General features: G+C 48.4%; 1 protein-coding gene across 1 annotated transcript; it reads left to right on the top strand.

Annotated features, from left to right (window-relative positions):
• Window positions 1-19,402: 19,402 nt before the first annotated feature.
• SP8 (Sp8 transcription factor) lies at window positions 19,403-21,987 on the top strand. The gene is made up of 2 exons (XM_063119196.1): window positions 19,403-19,423; window positions 20,536-21,987. The coding sequence occupies exons 1-2, from the start codon at window positions 19,403-19,405 to the stop codon at window positions 21,985-21,987; spliced, it is 1,473 nt and encodes a 490-aa protein (XP_062975266.1).
• The last annotated feature ends 649 nt before the right edge of the window (window positions 21,988-22,636 follow it).

Below are 22,636 nucleotides of genomic sequence, written 5' to 3'. Positions count from 1 at the left end.
TGATGTTCATATTTTCAGCCCCCTCAGCCACTGGCTTTGGTAACACACACAAACACACACCAGGGATATACTGCAATATTTTGTTGTGGGTGCCCACTTGTCCTCTATATCTTTTATCAACTTATAATAATTAAAGCAGGAAATTAAATATAAATGAAAAGGAGATAGGCCTGAAACAATCATCTAGTCTGTAGCCATACATACTCCCGCAGAGCTCTTGTGCAAATAGATTGCCCTGTATATTTCAGTGCAAAGAACAGATCTTCTGCAGCAGAGGTAACTGCTTCACTCTCCCTAAAGCTGGCCTTGTAAAAAAGGGCGTGATCCACATTCTCCACACTATGCATAATTTTATACACCTCAATCATGTCCTCCTTACTCACATTTTTTCTAAACTTAAAACCCCAATTGTTGTAAGCCATTGGTAGCTCCAAAATTGCAGTAGCGTATATAATGGAAATTATATTGCAGTAGTCAGTATAAGGGGTATAGCTGGATAAAGTTTACTTATAATAATTCTCACAAAAAACAAGTGCAGCCTGTATCTAGGCTGTACCAATTCAGACTGCAGGTCTAGACCTTCATGACTGGATGCTCCTCCCTACAACAGACAAAACCTAGATACAAAAAATCGATTGTGTTACTCAAGCCTTCTCCCTGATGTGGTAGTTTTCTATGTGAACAATTTTCTTTTTTAAAAAATATGTTAGCTCCCACCTGCAGTCTGGTACAGTGGTATAGTCCAGTCACAATTTTACTGCTTTATCTGTTGCTGCTTCTGTTTTGAGAAAGCCTGTAACAGCACTAGCCACTCCCAATATACTGCTGCTTCACACATCTGGAGGGAAAAGGTGTGTTGATTTCCTAAAAATATTCCTGAGCAAGGTGTGTTGAAATCAGTGGGTTTTATTTACTAACATCAAATAATCTAAGGTTTCTGGGGTTGTCTTTGCAACCACATGCTGAAATTCATGCAGCTGATATCACCAATAATGGCAATCCATTTATGTTTATGATGCAGATTTTGTTTTCCTAAAAGTGCACACACAAACGTGCGCAGGGGCTTCTTACGGAGGAGAGAAGAATTTGTTTTATTTCATGAAGCTTTCTAGCCCAATTAAAATGAATCATTTGGAAACACTTTCTGCAAACTAGCTCACCGACAATCAGTGGGACTTGGGAGTAAGTAGCTATTGGAATGTCATTTCTACTTTGAAAAGCTCACAAAATCTACAAAGGAAAAGAAAAAAAAGACCCCTTTGGGCTGAGGACAACAATGCTTTAAACACACAAATAAAATAATAAAAGTCCCAACAGTCATACAGCTATAAACCATTCCCAAAATTAAACATGCTGGCCCCTTTGATACGTGAATTCATTCATGAAAAAGCCACCATCTAAGTCATTTGTTAAAGTGAAAGAGCAAAGAGATTTCAAAATGTAGGGGGCAAATGTGTGGTTTTTTTTTAAATATTAATAATGATATATTGCTGGTGTAACTATTGTTGCTTTCAAGTAGACTTTCTGACCTTTGCAAAACAGAGGTGGCATTCCCAAAGCTACTTACTCCTAAGTAGACCCATTGATAGCTATTGAGCTGGTTTGCTGTAAGTGTTTCAAAACTGCTTCTTTAGTTGGGCTAGCTAGAGAGGGATTAGCCAAGGGGCCTTTGAAGTCAAGAGGAATCTTTTCTTTGGCTGCGCTGGACCTTGAGTGAGGCCCATAAAGGCAAAGCAATTTCACACCTAAAAGGTTGCCAATAGCCTCCCATATTTAAGAATTTGTTTCACTCTAGGCATTTCCTGCAGTCATGAGGAGCTCTTGGGCATGGTGAACTTAAAAAAAAGAAGACAAAAGTTAATAGTAACTGTTAAAGATGAAGCACTAATATTTTTCTTAGACGGTTCCCCCCCCCCCTTCTTTTTACAGGAATAGGAATGTGGAGGTTTGTTGAAAAGACACAGCCCACTTTTCATTGTGTAACCCAGGGACTCAGTGGGACTTACTTCTGAGTAAACATGCTTAGGTTTGTTTTGTGGGCCTGAGCAATCCTAGGCACACTTCGAACGAAGTCTGATTAAACTCTATAGAGAACTATACCTTAACACAGGATCAGACTTCAGGTCTTGGTAAATATTTTTTACAGAAAGATTTGATTTTTTTTTTTACACCATTTGTTTTAAAGTATGGAAAAGAGCAACTTTTTCTTTATGTAAGCTTGCATCCTATTTTTCCTTGATCCTGAAAGAAACCTATTGCATGAGACAATATACCCTTCCTCATGAGTAAGCATATTATTTGGAAGTATAAATCTCAGTAATTTCAATGGCACTTATTTCCCAAGTTTGTGGTTGGAGAGGAAACCAGGAGTAATTGGTGCGTGAATGTGTGTGCCTGTGTACTCCTGTAAATCTACTGGGCTGAGAGACCGTGATTGCCTGAGGGGTCACCCAGTGAGCTTTATCGCTGTGTAGAAATGCATACTTGCTTCTCCACTATCCTAACCAGATGATCTGTGCACTGACTTCCTGAGAACTTCTTGGCTTGTGGATTTGGATTTGCGCCTTGAAAAACATTCAGAGTTAGACAGCACACACTTGTGCATGTTTACTCGGAAGCAAGTCCCACTGTGTTCAATTGGGCTTACTCCCCAGGAAAGTGTGCATTAGGATTGCAGCCTCCAGAAAATTGGATCCATGGGGATTTCACAGCCCTGTTCAGTGTGCTCTATCCCTTGTTGCTCAGATTTAACTAAAGTCAAAATAAAAGGTTATGAAGTTGGCTTTATTGTATGCTGGGAATCTCGTACTGAACTGTAGATCTGACAACATATTTCATCGCAGGCAGGTCCTGCAAATAAAGGAACAAGATCAAATGAGATGGGGTGGTGTGTGTGGTGGAGGGAGGCAACAAATTTGCATTGCAATAAATCCATCCCTTTGTCACATCCGGATTACGCTGGGACTCCGAATCCTGCCCCTGAATCCAGACCAGGAATTTAAAGAATGCAAACAAGAATACAAGATCCATATTAGTGCATTATCTTTACTAGACCAAACAAAAATCATAAAAAATGTGCATGCCTTTTTGAAGGCTGGCTAAACATTTTTGTGATATTTTGATTGGCCTAATAAAAGTATTGCACTAATATGAATTGTTGGACTTCTGCGTTTTTTGTTTGGTTATATTGCAACAAAAATACAGTTTCACCGCAGTGTGGTGGGTTTCCAGGTGCTTTGTTGGTTTTTACTGTGCAGGGCAGCGGGCCCACTCCGTTGATGGAGGCCATAACAGGCTCCTAGTCTTGAGAGTTCCTTGAACACATTTCCTTGGAAGACTTCCAGTGCCAGTACAAATAAGCCCCTCTAACTTCAGTAGAACTGATTTCCATATGAATGGGTTGGGATGATCTGGTGACAGTGGCTAATTTCCCTCCTTTCTTTTGAAAGGTGCCAGGACTCAGGCCTGCTTAGAAGTCATATCCCCTGGCCCAGAAGCCCTCCAATACCGGGGATACTCTCAAACAAAGAGCATTTTCACGACCACTTGTCACAGCTGGGACTCAATGGTCCAGCACATGCTTTGTAGGCAGAAGGCACTCAGTTCAGGCCCAGGCATCTCAGGCGAAAAGGATTTTAAGTAACAGGATTATAAAATGACCCTTGTCTGTTTGAGCTTTTGGCTTGTATCCAATGGATTGTATCCATTGTTAGTCCAAATTAAGTCCCATTCTTTTCAATGGGTCTGTTCTAAGTAGGACCAATCCATCGGAGGACTGCCATCAGAGGAGACATTACTGGGCTAAACGGACCAATGCTCTGATTCAGCGCAATGCTGCTTCCCTGAAGTATTTTGAACATGTTTCTCTTGAGTCTCCAAAACTTGGGGTCATTTAAAACCCTCAAGGGAAATAATATAATCGTCACTTTAACATAATTCCCCCCTTTTCTTCTTCCTCCTTCCTCCTCCTCCATATTTGCAAAGAGGAGTCCTGCCCTTAGCAACACGTTTCTGCGTATGTGCGGTGTGTGTGTGTGTGTGTGTGTGTGTGTGTGTGTGTAGGAGTGGGAAGATGACCCTTGGTAGCCCTTCAGTGGGGTCTGGTCCCCAACAGCCCGGCACACAAAGGGTGCGGCAAGCCGAGTTATTGCGAAGGCGGGCTCGTCCCCTCCCCTTCGCCAATCTGCTCCAAGGGAGCGGGGCCCTTGCCAACGGCTAGGCCGGCCTGGCGACCGTTCCTGGGAGTTCTCCCGCGCTGAACTTGGCTGAGCGGCCGCTCGCGATGCCGGCGGAGGCCCGCTTCCTTTTCGGCTGCCTCCGTAACCGCGGTCGCGCTGTCCTGCTCGGAGAGCGCCTGGCTGCACCTGCTGCTGCGGGCGGAAGAACAAGTGGCGCTCGCCGCCGGCTGCGCGCGTCCTCTTTCCGCTTGGGCCTTTGCCAGGGAAGCCTCCCTTCCAGCCGGGAAGTCAGCAGGAGAAATCTACACCGCACAGCCGCCCGCCCACCGCTGCCGGCCCTCCTTCGCCAGGCGCGAGGGCGCGGTCGGCGCCGAGAGGGCGGAGTGGGGCGGGCGGAGGAGGAGAAGTGGGACTCAGAGGGGCGGAGCGGGGCCGGGCTGGGCTGGGCTGGGCAGGGCGGGAGGCGGCGGGCGGAGCTCGCTCGCTCGCCCTTCGCCTTTTTGTGTCGCGCCGCGTCCTCCTCGCCTGTCGCCGCTCGAAGTTGTGCGCAAAAAGTGATTGCCTGGGAGGCGCTCGCTGGAGGGGGCGGCGGCGGAGGCGAGGCTGACAGCGGCACGGGGAGAGGGAGGACCCCTGTGAAAGGGAGGCATCTCGGGGTGTGTGTGCGAATTTGGTTGTGGGGGAGCGCGGGGGATGTCGGATCAAGGCGCGGGAGAGAGGGCGGCGCGAGGCGGGGCGGCGGAGTCGATCTGGGGGGTGGTGGACGGGGCTGGGGGTGGCGGCAGCCGCCCCTGAAGCTAAAGTAGTGGGGCGGGTCACAGGAATACTTTGAAGAACCGAGCGCTCCTCTTACTTGGCTTGTGATGCAGCAGGGCTGCAGGACAGGAGCTAGAGCGAAAGGATGGGTTTATATTGGCTGTTGTGTGCTGATGTGTTCAAGCTGTGTGTTAGATGCGTCTGCCTGTCACGGTGAAGGGCCGTGGTTGGATTAAAAAGACAGACCACCCTAGTTAACGTGGAGTAGTCCTCCTCCCGCCCGCGTTTGGCTTAACTGGCCGCAGTCCTATCCCATATGCACAAGAGCACGCCCTCGTACGACGAGTTAAGTAGCCCGGAAGATTTACCACGCGCGAGCTGTACTGGGGTTTCACCCCCGGGGTAACGCTAATTTCCAGCAACAAAGCTGACCTCAAAGCAGCTCACAAGGGTAACAACGTGGTCACTTGTATTACCCTGTCAAGTGGTGGAGATAATTTTGCTGCATCAGGTGTAAATGTGTGGTAAAGTGGTCGTCTGTAGCCACCTTCAAAAGCTGCAATCCTTTCTCTGTTTCACAAATGTATATACTGCTTGTCAATAAAATTAGCAAAGAAGTGCACATAATACTACGCTCAGGCACCCGAGAGAAAAGCCCCAAAAGCTCAATGGGGCTTTTGAGTAGACATATATAGAACTGAGGCCACATGAATACAAACTGCATGCCCTTCCACGACACTGACTGTGGCCACAGCTAGACCTAAGGTTTATCCTGGGATCATCCAGGGTTCGCCCCTGCCTGAGCACTGGATCCCCTGTGTATCACCTAGATGAACAGGTTTGAGCCCTGGACGATCCAGGGATAAACCTTAGGTCTAGCTATGGCCTGTGAGTAGATCAGGGGAGATTGTAGGGTAACTATTCTGGGTTAGTAATCTTAAATCAACACTCCTGAAACGTTCCTATGCCAGGACTTGTCATAATAGGATTCCCAAGCAGGGCCTGTTTAGGACATGATTGAATAGCCTACAAACCATTTGCATCTGTAGATGTAAATAGATTTGCAATGGAAGTCCACTAAAATTAAAACAAGGATTTCTGTCTACAGCAGTGCACCTGCTAGTGCAAGCAAATAAAACCTGATAGCTGGACACTATCTGGACCAGAGGAATAGGTTGTCAGAATTCATTTTATGGGAGTCTAAAGTTGATAAGGGGCTGTCTGTTCTATTTTTAAGATGCAAGGCCCTTTGAATTCAGTTTACTTTGCAGCTATGCTGAAATCCGTGTACTTTTAGTTTAACTGGGTCACAATGGGTCTGGCCTGGTACCTAACTATGTTTCCAAACACTTTGACTGGTAGGTTCCTAAGGCCACACAGTGTTCTTCCTCCCTCTGTTCCTAAGGCCACACAGTCTTAGGCAAACTTAACTGGGAGAAAGTCCCATTGAACACAGCAGGATTTCTGTAAGCATTCATGAAACACAGTGATATCTATGGATGCCAAGCTAATGGTAAATTATACATGACGATGATGATGACAACGACGACCATCATCATCATCATCATGACATATAATTCTTATCAGTAGTTTAGTGCCCCAAGTCTTGCAGCCACTGCATTTGATGCCCCAAGACTCAATAATTGACCATCCTAAGGCTTCTTTGAATGGACATTCACATTTCCTGCTGTTTTGAGTTGGATTTGCATGTTTCCGCTCAGGTGAGGATCTACTAAATGGAGTGGATCTGTAAAAAGCTCCACAATAAAAATTAACCAGTAAATTATTCGGGAGACCCAGGACAACTAGGTGGTATTCGATGATGTTAACGTCTGTCTGTTCCTCCCGGACGTAGAGTTCATGATCCACAAACTGCTGAGCTGGGTTGTTGGATTTATATACATTACAGCTGAAACATTTTACTAAAACTAATAATCCAAAGTTATAATGGGTCATTTTCAAGTAAGCCCCCTTGATTACAACTGCCTTTCCAGCAAAGAAGTATGTGAGTGAATTTTTTTTTACAATACCTCGGTTTCAGGTTTTGTTTTAGATCGCACCATGTAAATGGTAAGCATGGTCAAATTACGACCAGTTTTTGCCTGAGGCAAGTCAAACACGCTCAAGGAATCTCGTCTCTGTCTGTAAATGAAGATGGCTAATTTTAAAGACGGCGGAGCACTCTACTACTCAAAAGCTAAACTGGTGAAGACGGGTGGTTCTAATGCCAGTGGGGCAGTGGAGAACCTTGGATAGCTTCTTTAGAGTTGTGACTGGTACACCACTGCTACTTAACCTGGTAGCGCTAGGCGCTGTATATGAGTCTTGGGACATAGTTTATTTGTAGGTGTGCCAAGACAGGGCTTGAACTACGTTGGGCTGGGGAGGTAGGGAGTCCTTAATGCAGGGGACAGAACCTCTTTCAGCCCAGGGCTGTGGTGGGAGGGGGAAAAGAATACATCCCACTGGTGGGCGTGGCCAAATGAAGAAGGGGCGGGACTAAAATACTAACAATACCAGCTTATTTTAGTGTAAAGCTCTTATGGCCAGTAATTAAGCCTAAGGGAAGGAGGGTGGGGAACAAAAAACTCGCCAAAGCGAACAAAGGGGCATGGCCGTTTGGGGAGCAAGGGAGGACCGATTGGGACCCCAGGCAGGCCTGCTTCTTTCCCCCTCCCCGCCACCGCCCGAAGTTCTGAACTCCTGCTTTAACGAAAAACACAAACCGAGCCCCTGAGTTCCCCACCCCTTTCACGTACCCAACAGAGGTGTGGAGATCATTCAAACACTGACAGCAAAAGCGCTTTCGGAATAAGAGGCCCCAAGATCTCCATCATCATCATTATTATTATTATTATTATTATTATTATTATTATTATTATTATTGTACAGCGAGATGTAGGGATGATCCAGTGTGACAAACACCTCTGTGGACGCGGGAAGCTCGCGCGCTCCCGCGCAAATACCGTTTGGCGCAATGGGAGAGATCGCCTAGTGGTCTGTTTTGCAGCGCAGGGAACGGGACGGCAAAGGAGTGTCCACATATCCCCTTCGCCTGTTCCAGGACTTCCTCCTGCGTGGCAAAGGCAAGAAGGGAACAACAGCCAGCGAGAAGGCCGGTGGTCCCTCTCCTCGTCGCCTGCTCTGTGTGGGCTGCCGGCTTTTGAGGTGAATGAACACACCCAATGAAAGGAGCCAGTGAACTTTTAAACGAGATAATAGGCTGGATCTTGCTATGGAAATCCGTATTTGATGCAAAGGCAGATTTTCCCTGATGCAAGCGAGGGCTGCCAATTGAAGGAAGGAGTGTGTGTGTGTGTGTGTGCTGGGGGCTGCATATGACAGACAAGGGCGAGGGATTAGAGGCCCCGGGTCGGCTCAGAGCATTTCCTGCCCAGGAGGGTGCGAGATCTTCCGCTCGAGTTTAGGGTTCGTTCCTTTACGATTAAATCGTATAAAATATACTTTGCCTCTTTTGACTCTCCTTTGAAGATGCTCTTTTCTCGCACACAATGGTGGTTCCAAACTCGCCTTTTCCCAATAATATTTTTGTTACATATTCGTTGCATTTGAACATGTTTAATAAACAATTCATTTTAAAAAATGCAGCAATGTACTGTGTCTCTTGAGATGAGGAAGAATCAGGGAGAAAGGAGTGGCCAGATTTTGGATTTGGGCAAGAAAGAAGTTCAGCTGAAACTCTACTGGGAACAAGATTTTGGGTTTGGTTTATTGTCTTTCTGAATGAAGTGGGAATTCTGCGGAAGACGGGCGGCCATTGTGGGGGGAAATCGCTACAGGGACATCCTGTAACAACAAGGCCGCAATCTTAAATTCAAACCTAGCAAATTTAGTGAAATCCACCTGACACATATTTATAAAACTGGGTTAGGATTGGACGGTAAGAATGACTGGAGAACTGATTTGGTTTCATGGACAGAATTCAGTTTCTCTGGGAATATGCAAGCTCTGCAGTCTCACAAAGCTATTTGTCAGGCAACGATTCTGTGTAACTAGAAAGCTTGCATAGTGTTTGGGTTGGATCCAGACTTAGATTTACTGCGAGTAGACCCATTGAAACAAATGGGAATTAAGTGAGTCATGAGTAAGCTTGAGCATTGTTCATCCAAGTACTGAGTTGGATCTAGACTTAGCCCTACTCAGAGTAGACCCATTGAAATTAGCGGGATGAAGTTAGTCGTTCCTAATTTACATTATATTGATTTCAATAGGTTTATTCTAAGACTAACTTGTCCCATTGATTTCAGTGGGTCTACTCTAAGTAGGGCTAAATCTGGATCCAACCCATTGTCAGAGCAATAAGCAAGCGCCTCCTTGCTCGTTAAACCGTGAGGCCGTCGACTCCCCTAGGCTGCAATGCCGGAGCAAGCCTTGTTGAATTTAGTGGGACTTGCTTCCGAGGAAACCAGCATAGGGACTGTGCTACTGCAGGACTGCAGTGGGGTTGCACTCCGCTGCTGCTGGAGGACAAATAATGGACTTTTCATCTCTGACTTAATTCAAGGCAGCAACTGGATCTGAACAACGCAAAGGGACTTCATGCATTTGCGAGTTAAAGGAAGGGATACAAGTGTTCTTAAGAAGTGTGAGTAAATGGAGATCTTGAACTGAAGACGGTTCTGTTCTGGTGCCAAAGGGTCAGGATGCAAGTTGGATTTCCTGGTCTTCTTTTCTAACCCTCCTCAGCCCCGCCCACTACCACAGACCTCCCTTAATCACTTTCTAGGAACAAAACCCCGAGCTATGAGTGACGGGAGTTGCGTGTCTGAACGTTGCGAATTAAACTCCTGTTTTACTTTCTGCAGCGGACTAGGGCGGAGGCGTTGCCCCAGGCTTGCCCGTCGCCCAGCCCGATCCGACGTGGGTTTACTTCGTTCCATGGGACTTGCTCCCAAGTGCGTGTGCACGGAAGCCACCATGGTTTGGGACGAGGGTTTCGGAGATCGTAGGCAACTGTGCATTTGAGCGCGATTCTGGATTTCCTTAAACCGAAGGGGTAGGGGGTTTGGGACTACTTAGCCCACTAGAAGCCAAAGAAGACCCGCTGAAATCCACTCTTTTGCCCTAAATCAAACCTATATTGATTTTAATCCCTGCATTAAAATCAATATAGGGTTTAGAATCTGAAATGCTAGTATTCGCATTTCTAGGTATGTCGGAATGTTTGGGCTTTTGTGCTACACGGATCAGGCAAACAGAATTATGTGTAACTGCGAAGGCTCTAGACCCTTTTGCCTACAGAGGCAGCGACAAAAACTTAACTAGCGGGACTTAAGGGACTAACAAAACAGCAAATGGTGAACAGGGTTCTTCTCTGATTTACACAGGACTCTGAAGCAATTCCATTGGCGTCAACGGAGAAACTCCGGATTACCCAGTTGGCGCTGAAAAGATCCAATCTGATTTATTTCTAATCTCCTTGGTATATAGACGTTTAATCCCCAAATCTCAGTGGGACGCATGCTGTGGTCTTTAATCGAGCAAAACGCCCCCTGTGCTTCAGTCCCATTCAATACCAGTTCCGCTCCATTAGGGTCTGCAGAATTTGGCCTAAAATGACCGCAGTAATTTTATTTCCTGGATCTACAAAGCCGTTTCTAATGAACTGATAAGTCAGAATCGTTAAGCATTTGCTCCTTTTGGACAGAGCCTCTGCCAGCATGAGAAAGCTGGAATAGGGCGGCTGCGTTACAGAAATCGTAGAACAGCAGCGGTTAGAGGCACAGTTGAGCAATTTGTAAGCTAAACTCATTTTTTCTTTCTTTTTTGAGCCAGAATGTTGGCAAAAGGATATAGAAGCTTTGCAGTTACACAAACTTCTTCTTTGCTTGATGGGTGTAGCTCAAAAGCCTGCACATTCTTACAAAAGTCTAAGTTGGCAAAAGACTCTCTCTACTCTCTCTCGTGTGCAAAGGTCGTGCAACCAGATCCTAGGCAGGTTTATTCAAAAGTTAAGTCCCACTGAGTTCAGTTGGACTTTACACACGAGGAAGTTTTTTTAAAAAAATGTTTGCAGCTTTAAAGGCTGTGGCTAAACAATGTGGATTGTGAATTGACGTTGGACCTGAACTGTATCCAGCAAAGGGATATTCGACGTTGCTGATGGCCTTTTGGAAATAAGCCCCGAACTTCCCAGGATTCAGGCAAAGCCTTTAAGGGAGGGGTGGGGGAACACCACACTAATCAATTATTCGTTCACATTAGTCCACTAGTGAGTGTTATCTTTATTAATTAGCTGTATTTTTAATACTGTATTTTTTTTAAAAAAATAATAATTATCGGTTAAAACCTGATAGTGAATTGACCTTTTTAAAAAATTGTTTCCCCTCTTTCTTTCAGATGATTCCGGGAATACTGTACCTATGGGGCGATCGCTTTGTCCAACCAGAGGATCCTATCTCCAGTGTGATCCGTGGATAGTTTTGGCTTGCTGTCACAAAAGTCCAACTTTTTAAGGAAATACAACAGATAAAGACAGACTTAAATGGACCACATCACGCCTACATCTTTACTGCACGCTGGCTGTCATATAGTACCTTTTAGAATGAGAGAATCCAAAATGCCCTTGTGTTATGCAGATAATATTCGTATTATTAATAGGAATTGGGAAATACACTATGAAGACGACTAATCAAAATAAAGTTGATTCTCCTCCCCCAAAGGACTCTGGGGTTTATATTTAGATTAAGGGATGGCGTTTGGCCAAAAAACATCCCAGTTAGCGTGTGTGTGTGTGTGTGTGTGTGTGTGTGTGTGATGCCCCCCCCCAAAGGCAAAGGAGTAGGGAAAAAACGATGTTTTAAATACAATAAAAGAATTCCAACGCGTTTCGGACCCTTAGATCCTTCCCTAGGGTAATTAGGTAGAATGTAAGGAATATCATCTGTTTGATAACCCACAATCTCCAATGCTATGTAGCTGTCATGACTGATGCTGGTCCACTGGTTTTTCTATTGCCCTGCTTGGAAATTTCAAGTGGGTAATAAGTCACTACTAGATAAGAGAAGAAAGAGAAACTTCCCACCCTCTTTCAGGAAAGACACTCCGGTCACCAAGCGCCACCTAACAAGGAGTATTGGGCTGGGAAGCAAGCTGGTCAAAGCAAGAATGAACTGATGGAGAATGTGTCCCAGTCGGAGAAGAGACTGCCCCGGGCTAAGGTTATCCTTCACCAAAAGACCACCACCAACAGCAGCAGCAGCAGCAGGAGCAACAGCCCCACCACGAGCAGCACGGAATGGAGCTCTGAAGTTTTGGACTGGGCAGAAATACGCTCAACAGATGAGAGGAGAGAAAAGCAGCCAGGAAACGACTCCAGCTCTCGAAAACTGCCAAATGAGACATAAAGCCGCATTGTAAAAATCATCTGGAAAACAGGTTTTCCCATTGAAGTCGCTCTGTGTTAATTACTGTGATCTGGAAACCTCTGAATCTAAACGCCTGGAAGCCGACTTCCCTCTCCTCTCCACACCCCCGGCCCCTCCGGCTCTGGCTCCCTCTCCCCTTTGCCCATGCAAATGGAGGGAGAGCGAGAGCGAGCGCGCGCGCTGAATCGAAGCCAGGGGGTTCACATCCAGATTCTTTGCCATACATGCCTAGACATTAATACGTGCTCTTGGAGGGCTCGTTGAGGACGCCGTGTTATTTCCTTATAAAGAAACGCCAGGTCTCGCTTTCCATTCGCCTTACAAAATTATTCGCATTATTTATGCTACATTGAGCGATCTAATTTCTTCGTGATAGTCAGCTAATTGCTCTGGCAGGTAATTAGGAGAGGTTTTTACAACGCAAAAGGGCTCCCTTTTTTGTTTTGTTTTTTTGCAGTGCCCCTCGGATTATTAAATTGCTCTGTAAATTATACCATATTTGTAAAGGGAGGAGATGGGAGGGTGGAGGGGGGGGGGGTTGGTGACGGTGATGATGGTTGTGGTAGTGATAGTGGGGGATGAGAGAGATCTTTTGATTAAGTTTTTCTGATGCCATCCGAGCTCTCAATTTTATTTTATTTTAATGGTGGGTGGTGTGGTTTTCTTGGTGGGGTTTTCTTTTCTTTCTTTTTTTAGCTTTTCCTGGCCTCGGATTATTCTAAAGCACGCGATCTGAAGCCCATTTTGTTCGTGCTCAGTGGTCCAGAATAACTTGCCCATAATGGGCCAGGTTTGAAACGAGCCTCCTTAGCGATGGCAATCTCCACTAAGCATGTGGGAAAAGAATGGCTTAAATGGGGACATCTGTTCAGCGCTGCTCATCTCCCTCTTAAAGCCAGGTCAGGCTAAGAGAATAACCTGATGGCCACTTTCTCCCTCTCAAACACACACACTTCACAAAATTGCTTTGGGTGGGCTGAAATGGGAACTCCAAAGCCCAGAGGCAAATAGGGTAGCCGATATATAGCAAAGACGGTAAAAGAACAGATCGACCCCTGGGGCTCTTGGGAAGAGGAGCTGCAGCAGGTCTTGGAAATCCTGGCTTGAAATTTGGAGCATCTCTTATCCTGGCACTTGGATCACCCAGATTTATGGGCACGTTGTCACTTCTGTACAGCTTGGCAGAGCGGAAGAGCCCCCTGCCGTCGCCCCCCCCCCCCTGAAATGTTTCATGTTCCTGCTTTTATGTGGTCTTATAGAGCGTGACTCCGACTTCTGGATGGCGAAGTGTCTTCACATGTATTTTCCGTGCATAATTAGACCACATGCGCGCCGTGCTTGGGGCGGTCACACGGGAGGGGAGAGGAATCGCCGCCTTCCTTTTACGGTATTATTATTATTATTATTATTATTATTATTATTATTATTATTATTATTATTATTATTATTTTGTAAAAGTGTCCCCTGATTCAAGCACATGGGCGTTTAGAACAACGACAACAACAACAACAACAACAACAACAACATCCTAGCATCCATCCCACTCCCCAAGCACCTTCTAGATTATTTGTAATTAAGGACAATTCCCAAAGTAACATTTATCTTCAAGAAAGTACGATTGCAACTGTCAAGCGTATGGAGGAGATGGGGGATAATCCGTCTGGGGGAAGATGCCGAGTAATCTGGAGGCATGACCTCCTCCAGCAAGAGAGAACGGCAGGAAAAGAAAATCAATAGCGCCGAAGAGACGGATTTAGTAGTTTTTAACTCTCCGGTGAGAAAGTGAGATATAAGTAAGGGGGCGCCGGGTGAGGAGAGAAAGCAGCGAAAATGGATCCCATCTGGGGCAAGGAGGGTGTAATGGTTGGTTTTTAAAGGATGCCTGTGGTTTGCTAGGGAACTCGGGGGTCCATTTCCTTCAGCCCACCCTCGTCTCATCCGCTCGTTCTGCATAAACCCAACTGCACGCGCGCACATGAGACAGTGGGTTTCTGGAGGCAGCTTTTCCTCCACCTAAGATCAGCTCATCAGCAAAATCGCAGCACGCGGGAGTGAAAACAGGTGAGGGTCATTGGCGAGGTCTGCTCTCCACGTTCACCCGAAGTAGGTAAAGCAAGCTTTGTGCTTCTTTCAAAGGCGCCAACGCAGAGTATCGAGTGAGACCCGCCGAAAAAAGAAAAGGGGTGGGGGGGAGTACAACCACATTTTAAAAGGCCATCACCTCCTCCGTGAGTGACCCTCTTGTCCCAGCCACGCCCACCAGCATTCCTCCCTTGTGTTTCTCCAAGAGGTCGAGCAGCCAATCTCTCTGGAATTAAATCAGCCAAAGGAGATCTTGAAACAATAGGAGATGCGGGTGCGAAAATCAGCAGGAGTTGGCATGGTGTGCAGGCACACACACTATCATGTGTATCAAAATCACACACACATGCATACACACCCATACACTTCTATACGAGAACAGGACTTTGGACCACGTGTGCAATTATGCAAAAGCATGTTAGCTAACTGAGTACTCAAGGAAAAGACCACTGAAAATGGTACCTTGGAGATGAGAATTAAGCAAGAGCTTTTCGATCCAGCCGAAGTTAAGAACGCCCCCCCTCTTTTCTTACTCCAGTGATTTAATGGGGAATATTTTATCCTAGTGCTTAACATTTTTCCAGTTGAAAAGGGATGGTCTTAAAAGTACTTAGATATCGAGATTTTTTTTTTAAAGATAAATGACAAGGGTTAGTAACATGACAGATCTTCATTTTGGGGTGGAGCCTCTGTGTCTCCCTCCCTCACATCCCTTTTTGGACAAACTGGCCATTGCATTGCACGGCTCCTCCGGGCATTTATTTCCACCTGCCCTCTTATTCGCTCCTTTAGACTCTTTCCAGATGAAATAAGACGGTTTCTCCTGGCTCAAGTCAAGCGTGGTGGAGGACCGAGGGCGAGAAAGCCGTGGAATCTACAAGTGTTTTCAATAACTTCATAATTCCTGAGCAGCTGGATCATGGCAAACTTTAACCATAAATTCCAGAGACTCAAATATGTCTCCCCCACCCCATGCTTATTTAAAACCACCACTACGTGTGAGAGGTTCCTTAAATAAAAACAGCAGGTCTGAACCAACAACAATGCACCAATCGGCTTTAGGAACACCTGTATTTCATGTTAAAATAAATAAATAAATAAATAAATAAATCACACACTTTGACTTTACCTCCCTTCTCCCTTCCCCTTCTTACTTAAAAATGCCCCTTTCTACTACTCATCGAACACCCCCCATCTGTTCACACGTTAAAAGACTAAGGACTAGGTCCATCGCTTTCAACTGGACCAGGTCCACACATCAGTGAAAGCTGGATCGCTTGCTTTTCACAGTCCATGTGGAACGCGCCTGTACGTGTTGGATTTCCTCGGGAAATAAGTCTTCCTGAGCGCGGTGGGATTTGCTCCCAGGTAAATGCGCACACCTTTCCTAGTGCGGCTAGCTTCAGGTAGGACTAAAGCCCCAGCTTTTCGACCCAATTAGCTGTCTAAGCAGAAGTCCCCACCCCCACCCCCGGGGCGTGCGGCTCTCCTGAAACGCCTCGGCTTTGGGGGATGAGACTCCGACAAGCATTGATTCGGCCCAGTGACCCGCTTTGGCCAACCAACTCCCCACTTGACGAAACTCTCGCCCCGCCCTGGAGCGCAGCCTGCAGGCCTCTCGCGCAGAGCTCCTTTATTTCCTGATCGAGGCCCGCGACTGGAAGCGTGGTTTTGGACAGGGTTTCGGCTCGCCCCACGGCTCCCGCAACTGTTGTGGGATTCCTAATGGCTCCCTGAGCCACAAGGCTCTCGGCTAGGCAGACCTGTGCAAGTTGTTCCCAGGATGTAAATTAGGTCCCCAAAGCTGTTGTCCAAATCGAAGAAACAGAGAAATTAATCTGGGAGACTATCCATCATAGGCTGTAATAAAGGGAGCGACATGGATGAGACAGATGATATGATTAAGGAGCTGTGGTCGTTTTAATTAACTTTTTGCTGTCCTGTAATGATCAAACTGGTCAACAGACCCGGTCAATAAGCATGTTAATATCAAACAAATAAAACCAGGGATGATTAAAAACCTCCTGGTTTATTAAATTTGAAATTCAAATGAAATTTATGCTGCAGATGCATGCAGAATGCTAATAGATCGTCACTTCATCGAGAGTGGTGGATGCTACAGGTTTGCAAGAAAAAGCACCACATCTATCTCGCCCAGTGCGTTTAACTGAACATTGTGGTGGTGGTGGTGTGTGTGTTGTGGGGGAGGGAGTTTTAATTAATTTCGGAGGGGGAAATATCCTTCCTTGGTTCCCACCTCTTCTTGCCAGACACCTGGATGCTTCCCCCCCCCCCCCATGTAAGACTTCCTGAAAAGCAGCGGCCAACGGGGTGCTGCCGATAAGACGACAAGTCCTGGTCTAGCAGAACAAGGGGAAGGACCAGGTGAGGTCCAGGAGTGAAGAAAGCAGGACGCCCCGAGTTCAGGAGTGCTTTTTCCTCCTCTAACTTTTCTGGGATACCAAAAGCAATCAGAATGGAGTGGAGTTTTGTTTTGCTTTCATCCCCACCCACCCCTTATTCTCAATCCAGGGAATACTGTTACCTCCATAGTAACCCTTTTCAAATTCTTGTGATAAGTGCCAATCTGGATCTATGCTGCTTCATAGTATTGGGATCACATATAAGAAGGAAGAAGAAAAAAGAAAGACAGGCCCATATAAACAACATGTTGAAAGTCATCTTCAAATATATAAGTTTGATCAGAACAGACAAATGTGGGCAGAAATTAGGAAAACCTTGGCCTCTCTTCTTCCTAAGGAATTTTATCTGTGCAATTAATGTTGCCGTCATTGTCATTTGCAAAGCTGTTGAGAGAAAGCAAGGAAAACCACCATTTTATGCCAGATACTTGTAATCGTTTTTGTTCGTGGTTTGAAAGGCCTTTCCTGTCTGTTCCTGGATCCGAAAGTCTGCCTATATGTCTTAATAGTTACACTTCTGCTGCAGAGGATAAAGGCAACAGATAAAGCTAATCACTATTCATTCATACCTAAGGGGCTCTCCCGTAAAAATGCACTCTCTTTCACACGCAACCCCCCTCCTTTTGTGTGTGTGGGGGTCAGGGATAGTATTGATTCAGTTTAAATCCGAAATTTAAACAAGTGTGCATTAGGTCTTTAAAATGAATATCATTATAGAAGGAGACCAAAGCAATGAAGTTAATTCTTTTTTATTTGTTAAACGGAGTTCCCTCCTTCCCCCACCCCTTCCTCCTTCTGGGCTGGCCTGTCACGCCTTCTCAACAGGCTAAAATCATTCAGAGCAGCTCGCAGAGAGAAACACGACATTTATGGTAACCATCAGCCTTCAGAGAAAGAAAGCAGTTCATTAATTTACTTCACTCTTTACTTCAAAGTATGATAACGCACGCTACCCCTTAATCAATAGATATGATGTACAGTCAATAACCATAGGCATTAAAAGGGGGTCCCCCTCTTTTCTCTCTCTCTCTCTCTCTCTCTCTCTCTCTCTCTCTCTCTCTCTCTCTCTCTCTCTCTCTCTCTCTCTCTCTCTCTCTCTCTCTCTCTCGGCACGCTGAGGTCAAATTTGCTACATGAATCTTACACCAATGTTCCTAATCTCGGACATTTCTGTGCATCTGATTTTCTCCATCACTTTTGAAGACGCGGGAAAATCCAGACAAAACATATTTCTAGTCAGCCAAAACAACCCAGTTCTCTTGACTAGTATTGGCGTTAATGTCTTCTACCTTGAAATCAATATTGGGACAATTACATGAGCATGGAAAAACAGATCTGTTCTTTCCGCTTAAATTAACAATGGTTACACTTTAAAAAAAAAAGAGCCCACTTTTTTTTTTTTTAAAGGAGACATTTTCTGTGAACATCACGACTGCTACGTGTGACAACCTGGGGCACTAGTGATCCTCTCGTCTACATCTAACAGAGGGCTTATTCCGATTTGTAACAAAAGGGAGAAGAAAAAGAAAAGCCAACGCCAAATCCCAACCCAAATAAACATATTCAACCCTAACCCCACCCCACCCATAAAGTATTAACATAAAATAATGATAAAGTGGTAAAAAAAAGAAAAAGAAAAAGAGGAAGCCCTAAGAGACTGAGGTTGAGGTATTTTTTTTCCACGCCCCTTTGAAAAAGAGAAACATACGAAAAGTGCCACGATATGGGAGGCTTCAAAGAATTAGATTGCGGCTCTTTTTCCATGGCCGGTTTTACACAACAGTATTCCTTTACATAACCGAGAGAGGGTGGGGTGGGCGGAAAAGAATGTCCCTCCATCTACCAGAACGGGGTTTTCCGAACCACCCAAATTACTTATCCGGAGAATGGAGAGGGGGGTGGGGGTGGAGGAGAACAGTCTAAAGCAATCCACGTTGAAACTAAATTCACAACTCCTTGGACACACGCACGAGCGCGCTCTGTGAGATTTATGTATATTTTCCTAAGGCGAAAAGGGCGGTGGGTGGCTGGGTGGGGGTGGGGGTGGGGTGGGGGGTAAGAAGAGATCGGGGAGGGGGGATTAATATGCTTTCCCAAGCAATGAACTGAGTGACATCCCAGAAACAGGGAACGTTACATAGAGTTGTGCTTTCAGCCTGGAAGCGAGGCGAGGGCAGGAGAGGCGCGCTTCGCAGAGCGTCTGTGTGTATTTGCCCACCCTCCCTTGCCTTTGCAATGCATCTTTCTGCTCGCAGTCGCTCTGGCCGGGCTTTGCGCCTTTCTTTTCTGAGCGGAGCTGCTGCTCCTGCTCCTGCTGCTGCTGCGGCGGCGGCGGCGGCGGCGGCAGCGGAAGGCGCTTGGTGGTGTTGATGACCTCACGCAGCCACGTCTCTGAGCGGTCGACGGAGCCGTAGATTGGCTGGCGCGGGCTCAGCGGCACTTCAAAGCCTGAGAAGGAGCTACAATTGTGGTGGAATGGGCGGAACTGATCATTGTATTGCACACCTCTAAAAAAAACACTGCCTCTGATTTATCAATATAAAAAAGATCCTCTGAGAGGAGGGCACTTTGTGGGATGGCAACTTCACTTCTAGGGGTGAGTCTGAGGGGTTTTTCCCCCCCTCTTGCTGTTTTAATTGGGACCTTTTTATTGGCGATTGGAGAAGGGTTAAAGTAGCCCCTCTCTTGACCGCGGGCTATCAGTCTCCTCTATTGAGGCTTTTATTTTTGCCTTTCTCTCTTAGGTCCAAGTGAGTTCGAGAGAAAAGAAAGAGAAAAAGGGGAGGGGGGAAGAGGGCAGTCACTTTCCTCCCCTCCTTTCCCCCCCTTTTTGTCAGTGTGCAGGAAAAGGTTTTAAGGGCATTAGCCCTTAACAACCTCCAGAGCTTGGGTTGAGCTATTCCTGTATCCCCGGAGAACTCGCCTCTCTGTTATCAACTCGAAGGGGGGGGAAAGGCAACTTGCCTTTCACGGTCTTCTCTTTCCTTGTGAGATTTTTTTTAAAAAAAATTGCGACAGTTTATTGTTGTTGATTCCCCCTCCTTTAACATTTCTCTGAGTCCGTCATTTCCCTGCAGGTATGTTGAACATTTCTCTCTCAATCTGTTTCCTTGATGTGTAACTAGGGAAAGGATTTATTTATTTTTGAGGGGGAGGAGGAAACCGGGGTGGGTGGGAAATCCCCCCCTTAAAAAAAGTTTAGCCAGTAGATATAATAAATTCTAAGCTGGCATGGTGTCTGTGTTGTCTAAATTTAACGATCCTGCTCGTAGTTTCCCGGGACGAGGGGAATGTACTGTAGGAACCGAACTCTGGACTGAGGCTCACTTGTGGCTAAAGCGTTTTGCCTCCCCAGTTTGTGGGGCTCGTGGTGCCTCTGGACTAGGATTCCCCTAAGGCCAAAGGTTCCTGGCTTGTCTCTGGGCTGCGACTCGTTTTCAGCTCGAGAAATCGGCGTTATTATTTAAAGGAAGTCTCTCCGGGGATTTTGAGCAGGGAGCCCGTGGCTAAATGTCCCCCAGGGAGCCAAGAGGAGGTGTAAAGAAGCCCATCGGTAGCAGCTGGCGCCGAGGACGGTTTCTTGTAGACCACCTTTCCCCCTCAGCGGGCGAGGCTAGCTAGCCAGCCAGGGCAAGTGGGTGTTGCTGGGGCTCCTTCCGCGCCGAGGCTGACAGGCGCTTCCCCGGCCTTTCTCCCCTCTCGCTGCAGGAAGAACCGCGTTTAGGCTCCACTCCTCTGGCCATGCTCGCCGCCACCTGCAACAAGATCGGCAGCCCCAGCCCGTCGCCCTCGGCCCTGTCCGACAGCGCCTCGTCCTTCGGCAAAGGCTTCCACCCGTGGAAACGCTCCTCGTCGTCGGGCAGCTGCAACGTGGTGGGCTCCAGCCTGGCCGGCGTCGGCGTCGGCGTCTCGGCCTCAGCCCGCAACGGCTCCTCGGCTCACGCGGCGGCGGCGGCGGCAGCGGCGGCGGCAGCGGCCGCCCTGGTGTCCGACTCCTTCAGCTGCGGCGGCTCGCCGGGCTCCAGCGCCTTCTCGCTCACGTCGAGCGGCACGGCGGCCGGCTCGCCCTTCGGCAACGACTACTCGGTCTTCCAGGCGCCCGGGCCGGCGGGTGCCGGCGGCGGCGGCGGGGGCGGCGGCGGGGCGCAGGAAGCCGCGGCTCACCAGCCTGTCTTCATCTCCAAGGTGCACACGTCGGTGGACGGCCTGCAGGGCATCTACCCGCGCGTGGGCATGGCGCACCCCTACGAGTCGTGGTTCAAGCCCTCGCACCCGAGCGACGCGGGCGCCTCCAGCTGGTGGGACGTGGGCGCCGGCTGGCTCGACGTGCAGAACCCCAACGGGGTCCACCCGGCGGCCGCCGCCGCCGCCGCCAGCGGGCTGCAGGCGGGCTCGCTGCACTCGCCGCTGGGCGCCTACAACTCGGATTACTCGGGCCTGGCGGGCCACTCGGCCTTCAGCAGCGGCGCCGCCTCCTCGCACCTGCTCAGTCCGGCCGGGCAGCACCTCATGGACGGATTTAAGCCCGTGCTGCCGGGCTCCTACCCGGACGCGGCGCCCTCGCCCCTGACCGCCGGCGCGGGCGGCTCCATGCTGGGCGCCGGCGGGCCCTCCGCGCCGCTGGGCGGCTCCCCGCGCTCGTCGGCCCGCCGCTATTCGGGCCGCGCCACCTGCGACTGCCCCAACTGCCAGGAGGCCGAGCGGCTGGGGCCGGCGGGCGCCAGCCTGCGCCGCAAGGGCCTACACAGCTGCCACATCCCGGGCTGCGGCAAGGTCTACGGCAAGACGTCGCACCTGAAGGCGCACCTGCGCTGGCACACGGGCGAGCGGCCCTTCGTGTGCAACTGGCTCTTCTGCGGCAAGCGCTTCACGCGCTCGGACGAGCTGCAGCGCCACCTGCGCACGCACACGGGCGAGAAGCGCTTCGCCTGCCCCGTCTGCAACAAGCGCTTCATGCGCAGCGACCACCTCAGCAAGCACGTCAAGACCCACAGCGGCGGCGGCGCCGGCGGCGGAGGGGGCGGCGGCGGCGGCGGCTCGGGCGGCGGCAAGAAGGGCAGCGACACCGACAGCGAGCACAGCGCGCCCGGCAGCCCGGCCTGCCACTCCCCGGAGCTGCTGCAGCCCCCCGAGCCCGGGCACCGGAACGGCCTGGAGTGAACGCCCTGGCGAGGCAGGGAGGAGCTCCGGCCCGCTGCCCCCGACCCTCTGCCCCCGCGCCCCCACCCCTTGCCCAAGTCGGACCCTCCCGCGCCTTGGGAGCAACTTGGGCGACAGGGGATCTGGACATGTAAGTAGCGCGCCTCGAGCCCTGGCGCGGACTCGCCCTTCTCGGCTCACGGGGCCGCCTGGCCCGCGTCTTGGGCTTCCGCCCTGGCTGCCCCTGAACCGCGCGGGCAACGAGGAGGACCTCCGAGGAAGCTGTGGTGTGCGACGCCGCTGCTCCAGAGTTAGCCCCACTGACTTCCGCGCTGGAGGGGAAGAGGTTTGGCGCTCTCGCACCGGCGTGAGGGGTGGCAGGGGGGGTGGGGGTGGGATCCAGATCTGGACAAACTACAGTGGGAAGCAAAGAACCACGTGAGAGAACCAGAGTCTCTTATCTGGGCTGGGGAAAAGCACCCAAGATCTCCTGCTGAAAGCACTTTGAATAACAAATGATGGGAAACGTGTTTTTTTTTAATTATTGTTTCAAAGGAACACTCTACATATTAAACTTTTATTCAGCTATGCTTTGAAATTGCAGCCCTCAATCCACTTCCTCTAGAATACTGCCGTTGAAGTTGGTGGGATTACTCTGGAGTAAAAAGGG

The sequence above is a fragment of the Elgaria multicarinata genome, chromosome 1 (assembly GCF_023053635.1).
Source record: "Elgaria multicarinata webbii isolate HBS135686 ecotype San Diego chromosome 1, rElgMul1.1.pri, whole genome shotgun sequence".
Lineage (NCBI taxonomy): Eukaryota > Metazoa > Chordata > Lepidosauria > Squamata > Anguidae > Elgaria > Elgaria multicarinata.
The sequence above is the reverse complement of the archived record's forward strand: the minus strand, read 5'-3'. Positions and strand labels throughout refer to the sequence as shown.